This window comes from Ursus arctos, unplaced genomic scaffold (assembly GCF_023065955.2).
Source record: "Ursus arctos isolate Adak ecotype North America unplaced genomic scaffold, UrsArc2.0 scaffold_36, whole genome shotgun sequence".
Classification (NCBI taxonomy): domain Eukaryota; kingdom Metazoa; phylum Chordata; class Mammalia; order Carnivora; family Ursidae; genus Ursus; species Ursus arctos.
Window position 1 is genome coordinate 8,709,105 of NW_026623050.1, and position 21,764 is coordinate 8,730,868.

Sequence of the window (21,764 nt, forward strand, 5' to 3'; positions counted from 1 at the left end):
TACCTCACATCCCTATTTATTGTAACTAATACATCTTAAAGGTAAATAGTAGAGTCCCTCAAAACTAACCACATAAACAACTCACTAGTAGTGTAACAGAGACTATCCATCATTCCCTTTGTAATGCATTCTGACTGATGGTCCTATACTAAGGAAACGAATACTAAGTTTAGTAAATAAATTTACATTTATGTTTTGAGGGAGTTTCTTTGTGGTGATGGAAAAGCTTTGTATCCGGATTGTGGTGCTGGGTGTATGAATCTATACATGTGATAAAGTTTCATATACTCTCCTCCCTCAAGAAAAAGTATATGTAAAAATATAGTGAAAGCTGACTCAGGTTTGCACTTGAGTTAGTAATAGTATACCAATATCTACTTCCTAGCTTTGGCAATGTACTATGATTTGTAGGATATTATCACTGGGGGAAGCTAGATGAAAGCCACATGGTAACTGTACTGTTTTACAATAACTCCCTTACTCTGCTCCATACTCCAAAAAAGTACCGTTAGGTCTACAGAAGACAGAAGACGGACTGATTCATGCAAAATTCAGAATGGAGGTTATGTCTAGAGCTGCAATGGCCAATATAATAGCAACCTAAAACTAAATGAAATTTAAAATTCAGTCCCTCATTTGCTCTGGCCACATTTCAAGTGTTCAATAGTCCATGTAGCTAATGGCTACCATATTAGTACGGATACAGAACATTTCCATCCTCACAATAACTTCAATTAGACAGTGCTGCTTGAGGAAGAAAAGGGAATGAGATGTATGGTGGCAATGAGCTATTTCTTAACCTAGATGGAGGCCAAAGATGTTTTAATATTCTTCCTTAAAATTTTTATATGTTTTTTTACACTCTTCTGGAATATATAATATAGCAAGACAAAATAAAAATATTGATTTTTGCAGATAACATGATGGCATTACTGGACAATTCAAGTGACTCAATTCCAGTTTCTTAAAAGGAATAAATAAACAAAATTGTACTATATGAAACAAATCTACAAAGGCAACTTTGGTTTTATATTAATGGAGCAATAAGAAAAAATTATTTCAATCATAATCATAATCCAAAAAAGTATGAAATTAATTTTATTTGAGATTTAAGAGATTTAAAGGAAACTATGAAAATTCTATTGAAATTCTAAAAGGAACTAGCTAGTGGTATGTAAAAAAAAAGGGAAAGTTCATCCCTTACACAGCCTGAACTATGTTTAACCACAATAACATTCGCTCGACTCTCTTCCCTCACTCTTCCATAGTGCTAACCTGATCCTTACCCAGTTTAAACCCAACTCTTAGGCTAAACTGCACTTCTAAACAAGCAGTTAAAGGTGTCTAGAGAAAAACTGTACTGACAATTTCACCTTAAATGACCAAAATATTCAAATGAGCTTTCAGCACAGACCAGCTATCTATTTTGCCGAAGCTAGTTCACCTCTCCCTCTCCATGGTAACTATTTGACTTGGCCTCTTCCATCTTCGACCTCCAGCACCATTCTCCACTCTCAGCAAAAGGCCTTACCTTCTCTAAGAAAATAAAAGCCATGAGAGAACTTCAACTTCCCACTACCAAGTCTAAATGCTTACCTGTATCTGTGTCCACTATTCTGCCTTTTCTCAGTAATAAATTGAAGAAGTATTCTTGTTCTTAGAGAATGGGCTAATCTCATCACTTGTGCTCAGGTTCCTTCCCTTGGCTATGCAAGAATGTGGCTCCTAGAATTGTTCCTGCTGTGTCCTACATTACCAATTTTTTTCATGTCTCCTGGAGCATTACCATCAGTACACAAGCATGCTGTAATAACTGCCATTTAAAAAAATAAATAAGAAGGAAGAAATAAAGTAAGGAATGAAGGATTTTACTTCCCTTTCAACTATTTCTCTGTTTTACCAATCTTCTTTAAAATAAAACAGCTCTCGATTGGTTAAATGTCCAACTCTTGATTTTGGCTCAGGTCATGATCTCAAGGTCATGGGATCGAGCACGGTGTTGGGCTCTGTGCTCAGCATGGAGTCTGCTTGTCCGTCTTCCCTATGCTCCTCCCCCCACACTCTCTCTCTCTAAAATAAAATAAAATAAAATAAAATAAAATAAAATAAAATAAAATAAAATAAAATAAAATAAAAATAAATAAAATAAAATAAAAACACCTCTCAGGGCGCCCTGGGTGGCTCAGTCCATTGAACATCTACTGAAATACACTCCTTTCTTGTTTCACCACTACTTGTCTCTCTGCCTGGATTTTCTCAGTGGCAAGTAGTCGAATCTCATTTACTTGGGACCCCCAAAGGCAGGTACTCTTGCACCCCTGTGCCCTGGCTATACCCCCACCCACAATCAAATGATTCTTAAATTTATATTATTTCCAGTCCTGATTTGTCTTTTGAGCTACATATTACTATATCAAATCACCTTCTTGTTATTTCCATCTGGAATCTTAGAAGCACCTCAAACTTAACTTCTAGAAAATAGAACCTCGTTTTACCCTTATCAAATCCACTCTTCATCCTTCTTCCCCATCATGGTTAATGGCATGACCATTCATTCAGGACAAAAATTTAGAAGTCAATCTTGACTCTTCTTTTTCCTTGACATCCCAATATTAACAAATCCAAAAGGAAGTCTTGTTAAGTCTATCTTTAAAATATATCCTAAATATGACCGTTTCTCACCACCTTCATCGGAGCACCCTAATGCCCTAGGTCCCAGTCACCATCCATGATCCTTAGCCTTCTCACTTGTAACTTTTTCATTCCACTCTTGCTCTCATTAGTCTCTTCTTCGAAGCAAGAGTGACTTTTTAAAAAAAAAAAAACACATGTTCTAAAAATTGAAAAACTGTTATCTGGAATAGAAGCAGGATTCCAGAAATATATTCAAATATAACAAACTACACAGACCCTAAGTTCTTTTCTGCATGGCTACTAATTTACACAAGAATACTGATAAAACTGAAGATAGCCTCCCTACAATTTCTAGGCACTGAATTCTCCTATGGCTATGCTTTAAATATAATCTACTTCTGTATATAATTCCATTATGTAATCAGCTTATTGACAGATCATGTACCAGATTATGCAAGAACCCTGCTCAAAATTTTCCAAAGGCTTCCTATCATATTTAGAATAAAATCTCTTTGCAAAACCATACACAATCTAGGACGAACCAACCTCCTAACACCTTATCCCTCTCCACTTAACTCCTCATCATGCTGTGCTATGTTGTACTATAGCCACAGTGGCCTCCCTGCTTTTTCTTGAACACAAATTTACTATGCCTCAGGGCCTCTGAACTGGCTATTCCCTTTGCCTGGAACACTCTTTTTCCAGATATTCACATGGCTTGTTCTCATATCTCATTCAATTCTCGACTCAATACCTCCTCAGAGGTCTTTTTAACTAATACTTCTTAAATAGTCTCTCTCTCTCTCTTTTTTTTTTTTTTTTTTTGGTACTAAAATAGTCTCCTGTTCTCACTGCCCATCACTCTTTATGTCGATACACTGCTTTGTGTTTATTCACAGCATATAGCACTACCTAGAATTATGTACTTATTTGTTTTTTATCTGTCTTCTCCAGTAAAGTATAACCTCCACAAGAGCCTCATTTTGGTCTGCTTGTTCACCACTATAGTCCCAGCATCTACAGCCATGCCTCACACATATTATGTGCTCGTTAAGTATCTGTTATGTGTGTGAATAAACAATAACCTGGTAATAGTCTAAAACTTAAAAAAAAGATATCTGGAAAAGAAATGGGATTCCAGAAATATATTCAAATCCAGCAAGCTACACAGAACAGAATTCCTTACCTGCTTTGCTATTAATGCAAGACCTTCACTAGAATGAAAAAGATGCTCTCATAATTTTCAGGCACCTAAATTCTCATGTGCCCATATTTTAAATATAATTTACATTGATGTAGACAACTCTATTATTATATACTTAGCTCATTCAAAATCAGTATTTCAACTTCTGTGCAACTAATTTGCTAGAAAATGAAAATCACAATCAGTACCAAGTTAAAACAAAACAAAAGGTAAAAAGGAGACATTAGAAGAACTGAACTGTAGGTATGACAATGTAAGGAGCTCCACTGACCTGATCCCCAGTAAAACTGGTAAAAATTATCTTAAAAAACTAAAGCTCCTGGAAACGGTCCTGAGGGCAAATAACAAATGAAGAAACATCTATACAAGAAAACTGAAAATTCTGTGGTACATGAACCCAAACCATTCCCTCCCTCCTCTCTTCCAGAGCAGAGAGAGTGGCTCCACTCCTAACTGTTGCAACCAAGGACACAGGACTCCCTCATTCCCCAGTTCCCAGCTGGAGGGCTTTCTTCCCAGAGAAGCAGGACATCATTCTGAGGTTCTTCTAGCTCTCTGTTGCTTAGGAGGCTATGTCTTGGCTTAGTGTGGGTAGAGAAGTATATGTTCCTTTCTTGCACCCAGGCCAGCCTCCACTCATGGAATGGAGGCTCTACCTTGGGTGTATGTTGACAATACTGGGGGCCCAAGAGCCCTTCCCCTGGCTCAGGAGTCAGTGCTTCCATGCCAGGAGAGACAAACTGAGAGATCTCCACCTACTGTTCCGTCTCAGCTCTTTAAAGATGTCATGCAGAAGCTCACCACAGTCCCCGGCCCAACTTCAGAGCCCTGGCTCAGAGATTTTGCAAGAGAAAGGGAGCAAAAGAAAGGCCTTTAAAAAATATACCTCCTAATCTCTTCCCAAAGGAAATTACCTTGTTTGCAAGAGTAAAGTTTAAACTTAAAGCATTTCTCAAAAATAGGGAAGGTTATGGTATAGGGAATTGGAAGGAGATTTGTGGATCTAATGAAGATAAAGCCAAAACTACAGGTGACCAGGTAAAAGAGAACCAGGGGAATGAGACATCTGGAAGGAACCCTTCTGAGGTCAGATGAATCCACTCTGACCTCAGAAATTGAATTAGGCTAGTTTGTCCAGGAATTTATGCCCCAAGGCACTACTGTAAACCACAGAACAACCAGCCAGCAATTAGTGGAGTTTAAAAACTGGGTTTGGTCAGGGAAGGAGTAGTAGAAGAGAGCCCTACCAGTACAAGTGTCATTCCAGAGTGACTGCAGGCAGACTGCCCCAGGAGCAACAACAGAGACCTAATACCATGTTGCGGAGCAGAAGGGGAGGGTGACAGGGGGAATAGCCTTCACTGAAACAAAGCCAGTTCAGTCCCTAAACAAATAAACAAGCAAATAACAATAACAAGCCCTGGAAAGGAGGACCAGTATCTAAAACTGCTATATTATTTAAAATGTCTAGTTTCCAACAAAAAAATCACAAGGAATCAAAGAAACAGGAAAGTATGACCCACACATTTGGGGGTGGGGAGAGGCAACAGAAACCACCTGTGATAAAAAAAACCACCTAAGACAAAAAGATTTCAGAGTCGCCATTATAAACATGTTCACAGAACCAGGAGCTTGATTAAAGATGTAAGGAAAGCATGATGACATGGTATCAGAGAATATCAGTTAAGAGAAAATTTTTTTAAAGAACAAAATGGAAATTCTGGATACGAAATGTACAGCGAAAATAGAATTGTAGGACATAGAAAGAGCCTCAGACTGCAAAAAACACCCTTGATCCTAAAGGGCCAACGTGTGTTCTTACTACAAATCCACTCTAAGTCTTGTCTAACGTACTTTTTTTTTTTTTTAAGATTTTATTTATTTATTTGACAGAAAGCAAGCAAGAGAGCACAAGTAGGAGGAGCAGCAGAGGGAGAGGGAGAAGCAGGCTCCCTGTTGAGCAGGGGGCCTGATGCGGGGCTCGATCCCAGGACCTTGAGATCATGATGGGAGCCGAAGGCAGATGTTTAACTGACTGAGCCACCCAGTGGCTCTAATGTACTTTTTTTTAAAAGCCACAACTTTCAATAATGACTGAGCCACCCAGTGCCCCTAATGTACTTTTTTTAAAAGCCACAACTTTCAATAATAAAATCAATGAACTCTATCCTATAATTTAATCACAAAATCTATATGCTACTTCTTGGATGACATCTACTCTATACATAATTCATAATTCTTTTTTTAAAAAGTGATACTATAAATAACAGGTTAATTCTCAAATATTTAATAATAATATGAAAAATCTTACTGGTCTGACGTCACCACAGGAATTGGTAAATTGTCGAGCCAAGCCAAAATCAAGCATGTAACATTTCCTACATGTACTAGGAAAGCGACCCATGGCGAAGTTCGACTAGAAAAGCAAAGAAGAAAAATATACATATTCTTATAATACTAAATCCTTACATCTATCCTTCCTATATTTTAATTCTTCTATTTAAGATCTACATAATACATATGCCTCAAATACACTAATCTAATCCATGATGTTTACTGGATATTAATACATCATCTCATTGGGGGTTCTATTATGCTTAGGAGCAGGTAGCTTTGAGGAACAAAGAATTTAAGTGATGGTACAAAGTTACATACAACACTGACTTAAGTGGAACTCTATGTTCCTTGAAATTCTAGTCTAAGTCAGTGCTTTAAAGACAGCCCAATTCTTCCTTTTTTAAAATGGGAGGAACTAGGAGTGAGCATAATTGAATACATAGCTAGAAATTTAAACGAATTTCCTATAAGCATCATAAAGCTGAATTTCACTAAGCATAAAAATTAAAATTCAACTTAAGAAAACATTTCAAAGCAGACTTACAGAAAATACACTTTGCATTCTTCCCTTAAAAAAATAAATGTAATGTTAAATGAGCACAGACTTGCAAAGATGGTATGTAAAAAGAGAATTTGTAAAGGAAAAAGCAAAATTGCTACAGAATTGTTAGCTTTTATTTTAAAATACTGTTCTACTTGAGCTTTCAGATGAAAATGGAAAGTCTTCAGTCACCACACTTCTCAAGTAGTGATGTTTAGTTTGGCATAGAATTAAGAGCAAGAGAAATCTACATTACATTAAGTCTGACTCTACTAATGTTAATTTTAGTTGGCATTTTCATGTAAACTATTCTAATTTTAGAAATCCTGTAGCAACATACGGGTGTAATTTTCAACTGCACTAACCAACACATGCTATATTTATAGTAAATACAGTATATCAGAAATGGATCATTCCCCTTGTGAGCAATAAAAAAAACCAAGAAGGAAAAATAAAAGCGTGTTTCAGTTTTGGAAATGACAATTCCTAAGAAAAAACAGAATAGAAAAAAATACTATATATTGCCACTGTAGCGCTCAGAAGAAAAAATAAGGTCTTTCATAATTGATGGTTCCTCATAAGTACAATCTGTCACTTGAGAAATAGTTAGAGAACACAATGCATACATCTAAAAGCAACATATGTATACATTTTTACCCGGTATCAGGAAAAAGAAATCTAAAGAATAAATTCCAATTTAGTTGTAAGGCTAAGTAACTAGGAATGTTAACACACATAATAATAATAGTGAAGCATTAATAATTTTTAATTTGGCTGTGAGCAACATTTTCATTGTATGAGAAAAGCTCTTGAATGTTAAATTGTAGTTTGTAATTAGAATTTTTTTTAAAAATTAAGAGGCAAGTTACATTTTGCTTCTAGTTACAGAAATTAAAATGTTACCTTGTATTTAATAATAGAAAGCTACATTCATAATTTATTGTGTCCCATCATCAGATTAAGAGTACAAAGCAAACTCATTCTGTGCTCTGACTTAAAAAGGCCCCTTACCGGTTTGATGTCTCGGTGTAAGAATCCCACAGAATGGATGCTCTCGATAGACTCCAGAATCTGTCTACCCAACCGAAGAGTAGTGCTAATAGTGAATGTGCCCCGGGACTGGCTACGGCGTAGATCTGCCAGATTCCGACCCTGGGGAAACCAAATATGGTACTATGTTATAAGAGAAGACTGGGAAATTATTCATTTACCATTAAAAATGTTTTGACAGGGGAACCTGGGTAGCACAATTGGTTGAGCATCTGACTCTTGGTTTCCGCTCGGGTCGTGGTCTTGGGGTTGTGGGACGGAACCCCAGATCGGGGTAATGCTCAGCGGGGAGTCTGCTTGGGATTCCCTCTCTCTTCTGCCCGTCCCCCTGCTCATGCTCTCTCTCTCTCAAATAAATAAATCTTTTAAAAAATGTTTTGACAGAAAGAGCAAGGATTTTACCCAAATCATGATCCTCTCATTCAAGTGAAGAGATTCCATTAAGATAATACATGAATGTTTCAGACAAATTTAAGAATAACCAGAAGTTTTTGAACATATTATGTTTTTGAGTCATCGTGTTTTCCTCTCATTCAAGTGAAGAGATCCTCTCATTCAAGTGAAGAGATTGTGTTTTCCTCTCATTCAAGTGAAGAGATCCTCTCATTCAAGTGAAGAGATTCCATTTCAGACAAATTTAAGAATAACCAGAAGTTTTTGAACATATTATGTTTTTGAGTCATCATGTTTTCCTTTGTCTTTCATGCCATAACAAAATATAGTCTTATTTGAAAATATAGAAAATACATGTACCCAGAGCAGTAATTCCTCAATACTCCCAAAAGAACGACTTAATTTTTCTGTGTCATGGTTTCCTTATAAAATGAAGCCAATGATACCTACTTCACAATGTTTTGTGAAAATTAAACAAGATCCATGTAAAGTGCTTACCATACTGTCTGGGACACAGTAAGTACTAAATAAATGCTAATTATTATTATTATAAACAAAAATGACATGAAACGAACTCAATTACTTGTAGCAATAGATAAAAGCAACGACTGTATCTAGACTGTGCCAGATGTGTTACATCATGACTGCATTTAATCCTCAGAGTTGCAAATAGATGCTGCAGGTGAAGAAACCGAAGCTCAGAAAGTTTAAACAATGTTAACCTATTAAGGTAAAGTTGTTTTCCAAATCTAAACCTGTTTGAATTTGAAGTTTTTTTTCCCCACTTCACAGTGCTGCTCCATCAGGAAAGTTCTTTGTTGCCTAGATAACAAACCAATAATTTGATGAGAAGAGCAGGGCTACAATGCTGCAGTTCTATGGCCCAAAGAATGGAAAACGGCTCCTACATCAGAAGAGAATTTAAATATCCCAATCTCTCTATTCCCAAAATTTTGTAGTGTTTGTTAGGGATTAATACCACTAATACCATCACCTCAACTGAAGACAGCTGATTCGCTTCTGAAAAACTAATAAATTCTTAAATTACTTCAGTAGCACTTAGAATACTAAAGAGCACTCAAGTAATTGAAGAAGTGAAAAATTACAGGAAAAGTCAGGAGCCCTTCATATTTCATACCTTCTTTAAAAATGCAGTTTTCTCACAGTATAAATTGGCAGTTATCTTTATTACTATTTTTTAATGTTAGGAGAATTTACTGTTCTCTACATCTCAGCAAATGTAAAATAAGTGATAATCTACAACAAAGAATTTTACGATCCCATGAGTAGCTAATAACTTATTAGCATTCCAATAATTTTTTCTCAAAAATCAATATTTTGATTTCCAAAAATATACCTAAGAAATACTGGAACTTTATTTGTAAACAACTTCCACCATTATAAAAGCTTTTGAAAGAAAATCAATTAATTCGATTTATATTAGTAATAATTCTAAAATTTCGAATCTTTAAAATTTTTTTTTTATTTTGAAAGATTCTATTTATTTGTTTGTCAGAGAGAGAGAGCGCGCGTGCGAGCACAAGCATGGGGAGCAGCAGGCAAAGGAAGAAGGAGGCTCCCCGCTGAGCAAGGAGCCAGATGCAAACCAGGATCCTGGGATCATGACCTGAGCCAAAGGCAGACACTTAATCAGACTGAGCCACCCAGGCGTCCCTAAAATTCCAAATCTTTTAAAATGTAAATCTAAGGTATCAATTAACAAAATTCAAAAAGGTAAAATATAAGGTGAGCAAGAGTATAGGGAAAAGTCATTTTTTTGGGGGGGTTATTAACATGGTAAATACATGCAGGTTTTATCCACCAAATTATACTTCAGAGTAGAAACTAAAAGTAGTTATTATCTGTTACAGAGAAAAATCGAAAACAATCTGTATATCAATAAACGAAACGTTAAATAAATTATGGTATACTCATCATACTGACTGGTATGCAGCCACCAAAAAAAAAAAAAGAATCCTTATTCATAATAACATAGAACGAATATTATTGAATGAAAAAAGCAAATTCATTTTTCTCTAAGTAATTCTATAAATTTAACATGATTTCAATAAAAATGCAAGTGGATTTTACTATTAAAAATGTGAAATACACCTAAAAAAATAACATAATGAACCCTCATATAGCTATTCATCGCCAAGAATTAACAATTATCAATTCATAGCCAATCTTGCTTCACCTGTTATCTACTCCCCCTACTTCCCCTGCAATACACATCCTTTCCCTTCCCACACATATATATGCTGGAATATTTTCATGTAAATCCCAACATCATTTCACCTACATATATTAAAAAGTGTATAAGAACAAAGAGATAAAAATATAAAAGAAGTTGTTAGCAATCCTATTATCACAAATTTGAACTGAAATATCAACATGAACCATGATCTATTTTCTCTTTTAAAAAATGTGTGTCCTGAACCCATCCACTTGAAATAAATTTAAACCTATGGTCAACCCAGTTGCAAGAGATACCCATAGCCTCTAGTGTTTGCAGTCTCTAAATATCATTTCCCATGAAGAGGAATCAGGGCTTAATGGAGAAATGGCTGCATCCAGCTCTGAAGCATGAAATAGACAGGATGAGTTTGGACCAGAAAGTAAGGATGGTATCAAAGATTGCTGCAGTCTGGTCTTATTAAAATGAATCAGGATCCAACTTGAAAGAAGTCCTGTTGGCCAAAGATGGAGTAATATGAACACTAAAAAGAGAAACAACTGCAATAATTGAGAAACATAAAATACGTGGAATCATATTTTTTTAAAAAGAAAAGAGCTCATCAGTCCTCTTTGGAAAATATTTAGGGAACCAACTCATTATATGAAAAATAGTAAACAGAAGAAAAGAAACAAGTATTAGTCCTGCCCTTCCTGTATAAAATTTATCTCAGGTAACCTAATAGTTGGTGGAGTGCTTTTATGAAGAATTCCAGCTAATAGATTAAGGAAAACTGATAAAATTAGAATAATACATCTGCAACCCCACTGAAGCAATGGATCTAGGCAATGATTACTAATGGGTTGATAAAACCTAGGAGAAAAACCACTGGGGACTTTAAAAAGGATGCATCAGGCTGACTGTCCCTAAATCTCAAGGATCAGTCCTAACAATACTAAGCACAGACAATCCAGACATTGCCTACTGATATGATACAAAAGGAAGCATACCACTCCCCTCTGAAGCACTCTGGCTAACTAAAACAAAAGATCTAATCGCCAGTTTACAGAAAATACAGGGGATAGAAGAACACGTTAAATAAAGGAGGGAGATAATCAGCAAACTCCAGAACATAAGAACTTCATAAGACAAATGACTTCATTTTCATCAATGACAATATGAACAACAACAAAGAGCTGTAAAAACAAATAATAATAAAGGGAACCTATAGAATAAAAGAGGTTTAAGAATTATATCCACCAAATGCAATGTGTGGAACCGTGTGTGAAACCAGATTCAGGTAATCCAAATATTAAAAAAAGTAAAAGACATACAATAAGGAAATCTGAAGATTATCTTGATATTTAATGCTATTGTGAAGGAACTACTGTGTACTGTGCTTAAGAGGAGAAAAAAGGAATCTCTAACTCTTAGGAATACACATTCACATATTTCCAGATAAAATATGCCTTCAGTTTGCTTTGCAATAATCTGGGGAGAAGAGAGGAGGAATACACCGGGAATAAGACGCGCCATATACTGATAACACCTGAAGCTGGGGGATGAGTACATGGGTGTTCATTACACTATTCTATGTTTGTGTATGTTTAATTTTTTTCATAATAAGAAAAAGTTTTAAAAATATGGCAGCTCCGATGTCAGGCAATCTAGATCTACACCTGTATGGTTACAAGATTCAAAATATTTTTTTGCCCCCTCTAGGTGATAATGCTCTTCACAAAATATCACCCTTTGGCTATCCTAAAACTGCTCATATAAAGTCTCAATGGTGAAAGGAAATTTCATGAGACTTGTCCCAGGTCTTGCTGGTAGAAATGAGAAAAGAAATAAGTACAACTTCTTGAACTCATAAGATTTTAAGAGCCACCCAGGCAGTCCTTAAAATTTTTAAGGCAGGTATTATACAACTGAATCACCAAGAGGAAAAGAATATTTAAGAATAGTAAATTTAGGGGGCGTCTGGGTGGCTCAGTTGGTTGAGCATCCAACGCTTGATTTCAGCTCAGGTCATGATCTCAGGGTCATGAGATCTCAGGCTCTGTGCTGGGCAGGGAGCCTGCTTAAGATTCTCTTTCAACCTCTCCTCCCGTCCCTCCCCACCCCCACGAAAAAGAACGAATTTAGGATTTTTAGAAGAAATTGAAAGTACCAGTGAGAAGCTGAGTATGTAAATTTTATCACAATATACAGAGGGAAACCTAGTAGTTATCTTCGATATGTCGTGTAAGACAGAGTACCCTCTAACAATTATACTAGCTTTAGTCCAAATCAAGTCAATCGTAACTGTACAGATAGGGGGCTAATGCTGGATTAATTTTCTTATGAACAGGAAAAAATATAGCATGCAAGTCAAACAGAAAGGTTCTTGGATAAGTCCAGAGGAACTTGCCAAAGGCCACAAAGGCTGCCATTATCTGATATACACCGGTTTCCTTAGTTTTCCCAGACTAAAAACCTTCCCATTTCCAAAAAGTAAGATTTAAATAACTGTAAATAAAATAAAAACAAGAAGTAAAATAAAAATGAATATGTGCTAAGACTGAGAGAGATTCTGCGACTAAGAAAGCTCCTATCCATATTCTCCAGTCAGTAGTAACCCAAAAACAGAACTGAAGAGTTTTCTCTAATTGTGCCAAGAATATCGGCCTCAGGCTTCCACAAAGCCCTAACACCCACCAAATCAGTCCATCCCCAGGCAAACCACAAACCTCCTTGAGCTTCAGCCCCTTCACTTGCAAAATGGGGATAAAACCTGTTCTAGCCTCTCCATGGGGATCAATAAGAGGGTGAGGATCAAATAAGGTGTACACTAACTCCAGAAGAAAGCTCTACAGTATCATACAAAAAGTTACATTATTAGTGGCCAAAGTGAGAGAAGGCAGGGTCTATCTATACTAATGACCTAAAAAGATAACAGGGATAACTGCTTCAAGAGATAAAACTATACTGCCTCAAGAGACAGTGAATCACATGACCCAAAGACTTTAAGGCTATCATTTACAGAAAGATTACTATCTTTAGATCTAAATCAAATGCTGAAGGATAGCGGAGGGAAATAAAAGCATTCTGATGAGAAGAAACATTAGGCTAGGATCTATGTCTCTGAAATCACTACTCTACAGTTAAGCTGAAAGAAAATAAAAGAATCCAATGTCCAAAAACAAATTTTGCAAAAGATGAAAGGAAACCCTCCCTGATAACTCTAAGTTAGGCAGCAAAGTGAATCAGGGTTTTACACTTTTGAGAGTGACTACAGTTCAGAGAAGGCGTGTGTGTGTATATGTGTGTGTGTGTGTGTGTGTGTGTGTGTGTGTGTGTGTGTTCAGGGGCAGAGGTAGTTGTCAAAGAGAATGGGATGGTTTCCCTCTTCTCCCTGCTGCAGTCAGTACTCCAAACCTCCCTTTCTGAATTTCTTTTCTCTGCTGCCCCAACCCAACTCTACTCTCCATCTAGGGAACAGAGCTATGTTAATGAATGAAAAAAGAAAAAGAAATGCATTTCTCCTATGTATCAAATAAGGCTTAAATTTTCAAGCAAAGTTGGTTCTTGAGCACATAAATTAAAAACTTTAAGGTAACAAAAAGAGGAAGGAACAGGGACAGGGCAAGACTCATATCCAGAAATCCATGTGGGGACTGAAAAACTTTGCAATGATGACAATCAATGAAGATATGGATCAACTAAAATAGTTGACAAGAACAACCCTTCCATCTTTGGAAAAATCTGTCAAATCAGTTTAAATAAAATTCCATCTGCATAATATAAAACATTCTGAGATGATACCAAGAATTCTGTTTTTATTCATATCCACTGAAATTAGGTACTTTGATCAAAATTGAAATATTTTAAGATACATTTCCAAGTAACCTACCTGCAACTGCATGACCACATAGTTGAATCGATCATTCCTCCCACAGCCAATAAATCTACAAACATGGTCTTTCCCTGGATAAAAGAAAGAAAGAAAGATAGAAAACAGTGGAAAAGGTTATACTATGGCTTCTCTTCTAAAAAATTAATAATTTGTTTTTTCTGTATAGTATTTTATAATTGAATATAAAGGACCTGTCTTAAGAACCTTAAAAACAGAAAATCTGTATTATTCAAATTTTCTACCCACCTCCCCCTGGACCCTACACTGCTCCCTGTGTAATCAAATACATGTTTATTGAATGAATAAATAAGTGAACGAGGGAATAAATGAATGATAATTTATTTAGGAAGTAAAGAATTAAAAGGTCATTTCAGATCGACTTGCCCAGACATTATACATATGACAAGAGAGAAGAGCAATAAATAAGAACTCTGTTAGGAATATAAATCCTGGGGTGGGGGGGGAATATAAATCCTGAACTTTGGATATGGTCTGCCATTCGCCAATATATGACTTCAGTCCCTTAATCACTTAATCTTTCTGGGCCTCATTGATTTGGATTAGTTCAGTGGTTTTCAACTTGAGTTTTACCTACGAAATCCAAGGAGATGCTGACTAGGGTGCAGAGGAAAGCAGAGGTGGAGCAGGTAAAACTCTAGGGTCTGATTCAACAAAAGCAAACAAAGGTTCTAGAAAAGGATCAAGACTGGTGGGCTCCAGGGTGAGAAGAGGGATTTTGGCTGGAGCACAGTGAATGAAGGCAGAACAGAATGAGACAATGCTGGAAAAGCAAGAGGCACGAGGCCCTGAAAGGTCTTGGACTCCATAATAAAGAAGGTGAACCACATATAGAGGTCAATTTTTCTCATCCCTGGCTACTTATCAAAATCATCTTGGGAAGCTTTGTAAATTCCTAAACTCTTTACTGATTCAGAATCAATGGGGGAAGATACAGGTTGGAACTTTTCAAAAGCTCTCTAAATGATCCAAAAGCAGATGGGCCATGGATGCACACGTGATCTACAGATCTATTGCTGGGTAATGAGAAGCATCTGAAAGATTTTAAGATGAGGAAAAACACTTAAAACATTGTACTTTAGAATACTGCTATGGTGGCAATGAGGACAGACTACACAGAGGTCAATTCTAAAGGCAGAGAGGTCACTCTGGGGACAGTTACAATATCCCAAGAGAGAGAATAGGGTTTAAAATATAAATAGTATAGGAGAGATGGAAAAAATAAGATAAATATGAGAAACTAAAGACAGTTTTTGACTAGAAACTGGTACAATTAAATGGTAAGTTGTACCAAAATAAGAGAATATACAATAGGTTGTATAGGCTGTAAGGGATATTAGAATGTGGAGTTTAAGGACAACCTGCTGAATTCAGCAGACAGCTGTAATTTCAAGCGTGCTGCTGATTAAAAAGCTGAGCTGCAGAAATACATTGGGGAACTATTAGTTCATGGAAGGTAGAGAGAGCCCCACACACAGATGGACGACTGCCACGGTGGAAGAATATAAAGAATGAGAAGAAAATTATCCTACGAACAGCATTTTAGAAAACGCAACACTACGGCATGGGCAAAAATAGAAGAACGCATGAAGGAAATCAAGTAATAGCCAGAGAGGTATGAGGAAAAGATGAGAAAGGGGTATTATAGAAATATAATGAGAAGAAGCATTTTAAGGCAAAAGTGGCCAATGGCAAAAGCCACAGAAAGGCTGAGAAGTGCTGGTTAATATAAAAATTAGGAAGTCACTAGTGAGTGGAAAGGGCTGCAGCCAGTCTTAAATGGATTAAAGTGTAAATCAAGTATGAGGCAATGAGGGCGATCTTTGAAGAAGTTTGCCTGAAAAGTGAACAAGTTACACGCCAAGAGCTAGAAGGGCAAGATTTGCTGAATGAATGAGAAATACATCTCAACATTAAAAAAAAAAACACACCACCAAAAAACCTTTCTACTGACTGACTTAAATTATAAATACAATCCAGACTTGTCTTAGTTAATAATTCAACCTCTTTTTTTTTTTTTAAGATTTTATTTATTTATTTGACAGAGATAGAGACAGCCAGCGAGAGAGGGAACACAAGCAGGGGGAGTGGGAGAGGAAGAAGCAGGCTCATAGCAGAGGAGCCTGATGTGGGGCTTGATCCCATAACGCCGGGATCACGCCCTGAGCCGAAGGCAGACGCTTAACCGCTGTGCCACCCAGGCGCCCCCAATAATTCAACTTCTTTTACACTATTCTCTCATTCTCTGTGCTTTTGTTGGGAAGGGTTGAAACCGGCAAGAAATAAGTTCAGTAGGAGCAATAATTGCCTATGTGTACAATGCATGTACATCACTTTACATGTACTTTACAAATGCTTGCAAAACTGTGCTGTCACCTAGTAAATTGCAGTAATTACTCTTTCCCTCAGCTTCAAAGGAACCATTTAAAAATCATTTAGGAAGTATTTTCTTCTTGTTACCCATTCAAGATTCCACCTTCCTAGCATATAATATTTAAATGAAGGATCTCTACTACAAAGACATTTCAACCACCTAAAAACAAAAGGCCATACTATATTTATCTCTTCCTGGAATGGTCTTTCAAAAATATCCTTATGGTACGTTATACCAAAATACTATTTATCTTTTGATAGTGAAAACATCCTACTTTTAAAAAGAAAAAAAGAAATCAAATAAATTGTAGATCCTTAACTGGTTAACAAAATCCAAAGTCAGTAGCAAACTGTTCAGGATTCACCAACACATCTTCATTGCTTTAGGTTAGAGCTTAATGAGTTCTTACCTCATACTTCATAGCATAGTGTACTACTGCTCTTGTATTTTAGATACATGCAATCAATGAAGATCCTTAATAAAGTTAGTTCAATCACATGTACAAATATTTAGAAGCATGGAGAAACTACAATTTAACTGGAACAGTAATTCTTCACCACCACTTAGAGTGTTAAAATTACTGTAATAACTAGTACAAACTGAGATAACACTCCATGAGTACAGGGACCATATCTATCTTGGTCTGGTAACTAGCACAGTACCTGTCAAGTAGTGAGATGCCTGTCAAGTGAAATGTCAAGTAGTGAAATCAATATCTGTGAATAAATAAATTAATAAAAATAATGATAGCTAGTAAAACATGCATAATATGCAAGCATGTTGTGCCAGGCATTGTATTAAGTGCTTTGCATGCATTTAATCCTCACAGCTTAAGTATTATTATTTTCCCCATTTTTTGGACATGAAGAATTAGGCAAAATAATCTCTAAAAATGAAGAGAGTGGGGTAGGTTAAACTTGAAGAGAATGTTAATAATTCAAAATCACTGGGGGAGACAAACCATGAGAGACTATGGACTCCGGGGAACAAACTGGCGATGGTTTTGGGGGGGGCGGGGGGATGGGTTAGCCCAGTGATGGGTATTAAGGAGGGCACATACTGCATGGAGCACTGGGTGTTATACGCAAACAATGAATCATGGAACATTACATCAAAAACTAATGATGTACTGTACGGTGACTAACATAACATTAAAAAAAAAGATACTAAACAAAAACGAGCCATTTTCAGGTTCTCTACCATATGTTGATGAGTGTTAGTCTATGTTTATGGAAAGGATCTGTAATTTGAGGTCCACGGACGACTCCCAGGAAAGGTTTTGGAGGCACATTGAGACTCCTAGAATAGACATTTGGGGAGTTGTGGACAAGTAGAGCGTGAACTGAGTAGTGGGTAAGGTGAGGAGGGAGTGAAGGCGATCGGGCCATACTGTGAAGAACTTTGAATTTCATCAGGTAGGTAGTGGAGAGCCAAAGCCAAATGAATTCAAAGGAGCCTTAAGATCCGACTTGATTTTTAGAAAGCTTACTGTGACAGTGTTGCAGGGACTGTGCTGCAGTGGGAAGAGATCGGTATTAGGGACACCCCTGCGAGGCGGTTTTAACAGATCCACATCAGTGTTACCATCTTCTATGAAAACTGTCCTGATCTTCCATCCCCTCCAAATTCTCCTTTAACAAATAGCACTGACAACTCAAAAAAACAAAAACAAACACAAACAAAAAAATTCAAAATCATTGCTGTGGAGAAGGGGAAACACAGAGAATCAGCTTGCCAAACCCAGAATATATCAGGTGAGACCTAATAAACTGTCGTTTAGGTAAGAGTCCTGAGGAGAATCGAGACACCAGAACTACCGCAGTCTTTAAAGTAAATTAGACAGCCTCTGGGGTCATATCTAGTTGGTAAGCAAATAAAAAAACAAGACAGTCCCATGCTATGTACTACTAGCATGACTCCACATTCACAAAAATAGTTATTCAACTTCATGCACAGTAAGATTAGAGGAAAGGTCCAGAAATATTACAGAAACAACTCAAAGTCCCTAGGTAAACCGTTTTATAAAGTTTTAGGAACTCCCAGTACAAAAGACATCTAAACAGAGAGATAGAGAGCACAAGTAGGCAGAGCAGCAAGCAAATGGAGAGGGAGAAGCAGGCTCTCCCCCGAGCAGGGAGCCCGATGTGGGACTCGATTCCAGGACTGCAGGATCATGACCCAAGAACCTGGCTGGCTTAGTTGGTTAAGCGGCTCCCTTTGGCTTGGGTCATGATCCCAGGGCCCTGGGATCTAGCCCCACATTGAGCTCTTTGCTCAGCTGGGAGTCTGCTACTCTCTCTCCCTCTGCCCTTGCCCCCAACTCATGCGCAATTCCATATTAATTTTAGAATAAGCTTATCCATTTCCAAAGAAGGCAGCTGCAATTCTGACAGGGTCTATGTTCAATCTATAGGTCAATTTCAGGAGTACTACAATCTTAACAATATTAAGTCTTCCAATCTACAAACACAAGATATCTTTCCATATATTTAAGTCTTATTTTTTCAATGTTTTATAATTTTCAGAATATAAGTTTTACACTTCTTTTATTAAATTTATTCCTATTTTATTATTTTTGATGCTACTGTAAATGGAACTGTTCTCTTAATTTCATTTTCGGATTGCGTATGGTTAACGTCTAGTAAGATAAGTCATCTCTTTATGTTGATCTTCTTTCCTGCAATCTTGCCGAACTTGTTTAGTAGCTCTAAAAAGTTTCTAGTGGATTTCTTAGGATTTTGTAAAAATAAGAGGTCATCTGCAAATAAAGCTAGTTTTACTTCTTTCCAGTCTGGGTGTATTTTATTTCATCTTCTTGACTTGAATAGAAGTGGCAAGTGCAGAAATCCTTGTCTTGTTCATTATCTTGGGGGGAAAGAGTTGTCTTTTACTGTATTAGCTGTGGGTTTGGTTTTTTTTGGTGGGTTTTTTTTTTTTTTTTTTTTGGTTTTGGGTTTTTTTTTTTTTAATACATGGCCCTTATCAGGATAAGGAAGCTCCTTTCTATTCCTAGTTTGTTCAGTATTTTTTATCATGAAATGGGTACTGGATTTTGTTAAATAGGTCTTCTGTGTCTAATGATATAATCATTGGTTTTTGTCTTTGATTCTATTGATATAGTGTATTATACTGATTTTCATATTTTAAGCCATCTTGGAATTCCAGAGATAAATGCCACTTATAGCATGGTGAATAATCCTTTTTATATGTGGCTGGATTCGGTTTGCTAGTATTTTGCTGAGGAATTTTATATCTATATTCATAAGGGATACTAGTTTACACTTTTCTCTTCTCCTAATGTCTGCTTGGTTTTGTCATCAAAGTACTGGCCTTACAGAATGAATTGGGAAATGTTCCCTCCTTTCCTATTTTTTCAAAGTCTGTAAAAAATTGGTATTAATCTTTCCTTAAATGCTTTTTAGAAATTTATCGATGGAACCATCTGGGTTTGGGCTTTCCATTATGGGTAGGTGTTTTTTTATTACATCTAATTCAATTTCTTTACTTGTAATAGGTCTATTCATATTCTTATTTATTCATGAATCAGTTTCAACAGTTTACACCTTTTCAGGAATTTGTCCATTTCATGTAAGCTATTTAATTTGTTGCCATGTATGTAGTTTTCCCTTATTATAATCCTTTTCGTTTCTGTAAGGTCAATAGAAATGTCCCCTCTTTCATTCCTGATTTTAGTAATCTGATTCTTCCTTATTTTTCTTGGTCTGCCTAGTTAAAGGCATGTTAATTTTGTTCTTTTTTTTTTTCAAAGAACCAATTTTTGGTTTTTTTGTTTCCCCCCTGTTTTTCTATCCTCTATTTCATTTATTTCCACTGTAATCTTTATTATTTCCTTCCTTCTGCCTGTTTTAGATCGTTTTTTTTTTTTTTAAGATTTTATTTATTTATTTGACAGAGAGAGAGAGATAGCCAGCGAGAGAGGGAACACAGGCAGGGGGAGTGGGAGAGGAAGAAGCAGGCTCTCAGCGGAGGAGCCTGATGTGGCACTCGATCCCAGAACTCTGGGATCACGCCCTGAGCCAAAGGCAGACGCTTAAAGGCTGAGCCACCCAGGCGCCCCTGTTTTGTTTTGTTTTGAAGTAAGCTCTACAGCCAACATGGGGCTTGAACTCACGACCTTGAGATCAAGAGTCACATGCTCTACCGACTGAGCAAGCCAGGCTGGCTCTGCCAACTTTAGGTTTAATTTGCTCTTCCTTCTCTAGGGTCATAAGCTCTAGGGTCATAAGGTAAAAGGTTAGGTAATTTACTGGAGATCTTTCTGGCTTCTTAATACAGGTGTTCACTGTTTCCTTGTGATGATTTGTAATTAAAGAATCTACAGAAAATCACTTTGGAATCTTAGAAGATAGGGTCATTAATGCCATATACCATGTGGGACAACCTATTATTTTTCTTTGAAGGAGACATAAAACTGATGGAAAGAAGAAAAGGACTAGCTTAGAGTTAAATCTCATTCCTGCCACTTAATAATTATGGAAACTTAAGCAAGTCTCAGTTTCCTACTGAGAAAATTAAATGACACAGTGTATTTATAAGGGATCTTTTTTCCCTGAGATCAAGAGTCAGACACTTAACTGATTGAGCCACCCAGGTGCCCCATAAAGCATCTTCCTGATTAACTACCCAGTGTTCACTGCCTCTTACTAACAGCACCCAAATTACCATTGGGGAATAATCTTCCTTTATCTTGTATCTACTGTCTCAATGACCTTCATCCACTCCCAGGCCCAAAGTTGGGCATTAGCTGCTCTAAGTCAACCAGAGTAACAGAGAAATTTCTCTTTTGTTACAGAAATCAATTTGTTGATGGGAAAAAAACTAAACATTCAAGACTTAAGGCACTCAATGCATGACATTACTCTGACAAGTATAATTGTTTCAGGGTTGTTCCAATCAGAGCAAAACTCAGTGTTTCATATCACAATTACGAGAAGACATGTTATTTTTAAAGAGAAAGAATGCAGCTCCCTTCCAGTTGCTATCAGAAACCATCTCTCAACCATGAAGGAAACCAGCATAAGAATTAAGTCCACAGGGGCACCTGGGTGGCACAGCGGTTAAGCCTCTGCCTTCAGCTCAGGGCGTGATCCCGGCGTTATGGGATCGAGCCCCACATCAGGC

General features: G+C 36.8%; 1 protein-coding gene across 6 annotated transcripts in view; it reads right to left on the bottom strand.

Annotated features, from left to right (window-relative positions):
• TTBK2 (tau tubulin kinase 2) overlaps positions 1–21,764 on the bottom strand; it is a 133,460-nt gene that overhangs the window by 57,126 nt on the left and 54,570 nt on the right. For 5 of the 6 annotated variants that reach the window (XM_026479903.4, XM_057306194.1, XM_048218300.2 and 2 more), the window contains 3 exons: positions 14,228–14,301; positions 7,728–7,868; positions 6,150–6,254 (listed from right to left, as the gene is read on the bottom strand). In XM_026479903.4, coding sequence (XP_026335688.1) covers positions 6,150–6,254; positions 7,728–7,868; positions 14,228–14,301 — 320 coding nt within the window. The remainder of the gene's footprint in view (positions 1–6,149; positions 6,255–7,727; positions 7,869–14,227; positions 14,302–21,764) is intronic. The other variant, XM_044377527.3, reaches the window with a different exon arrangement.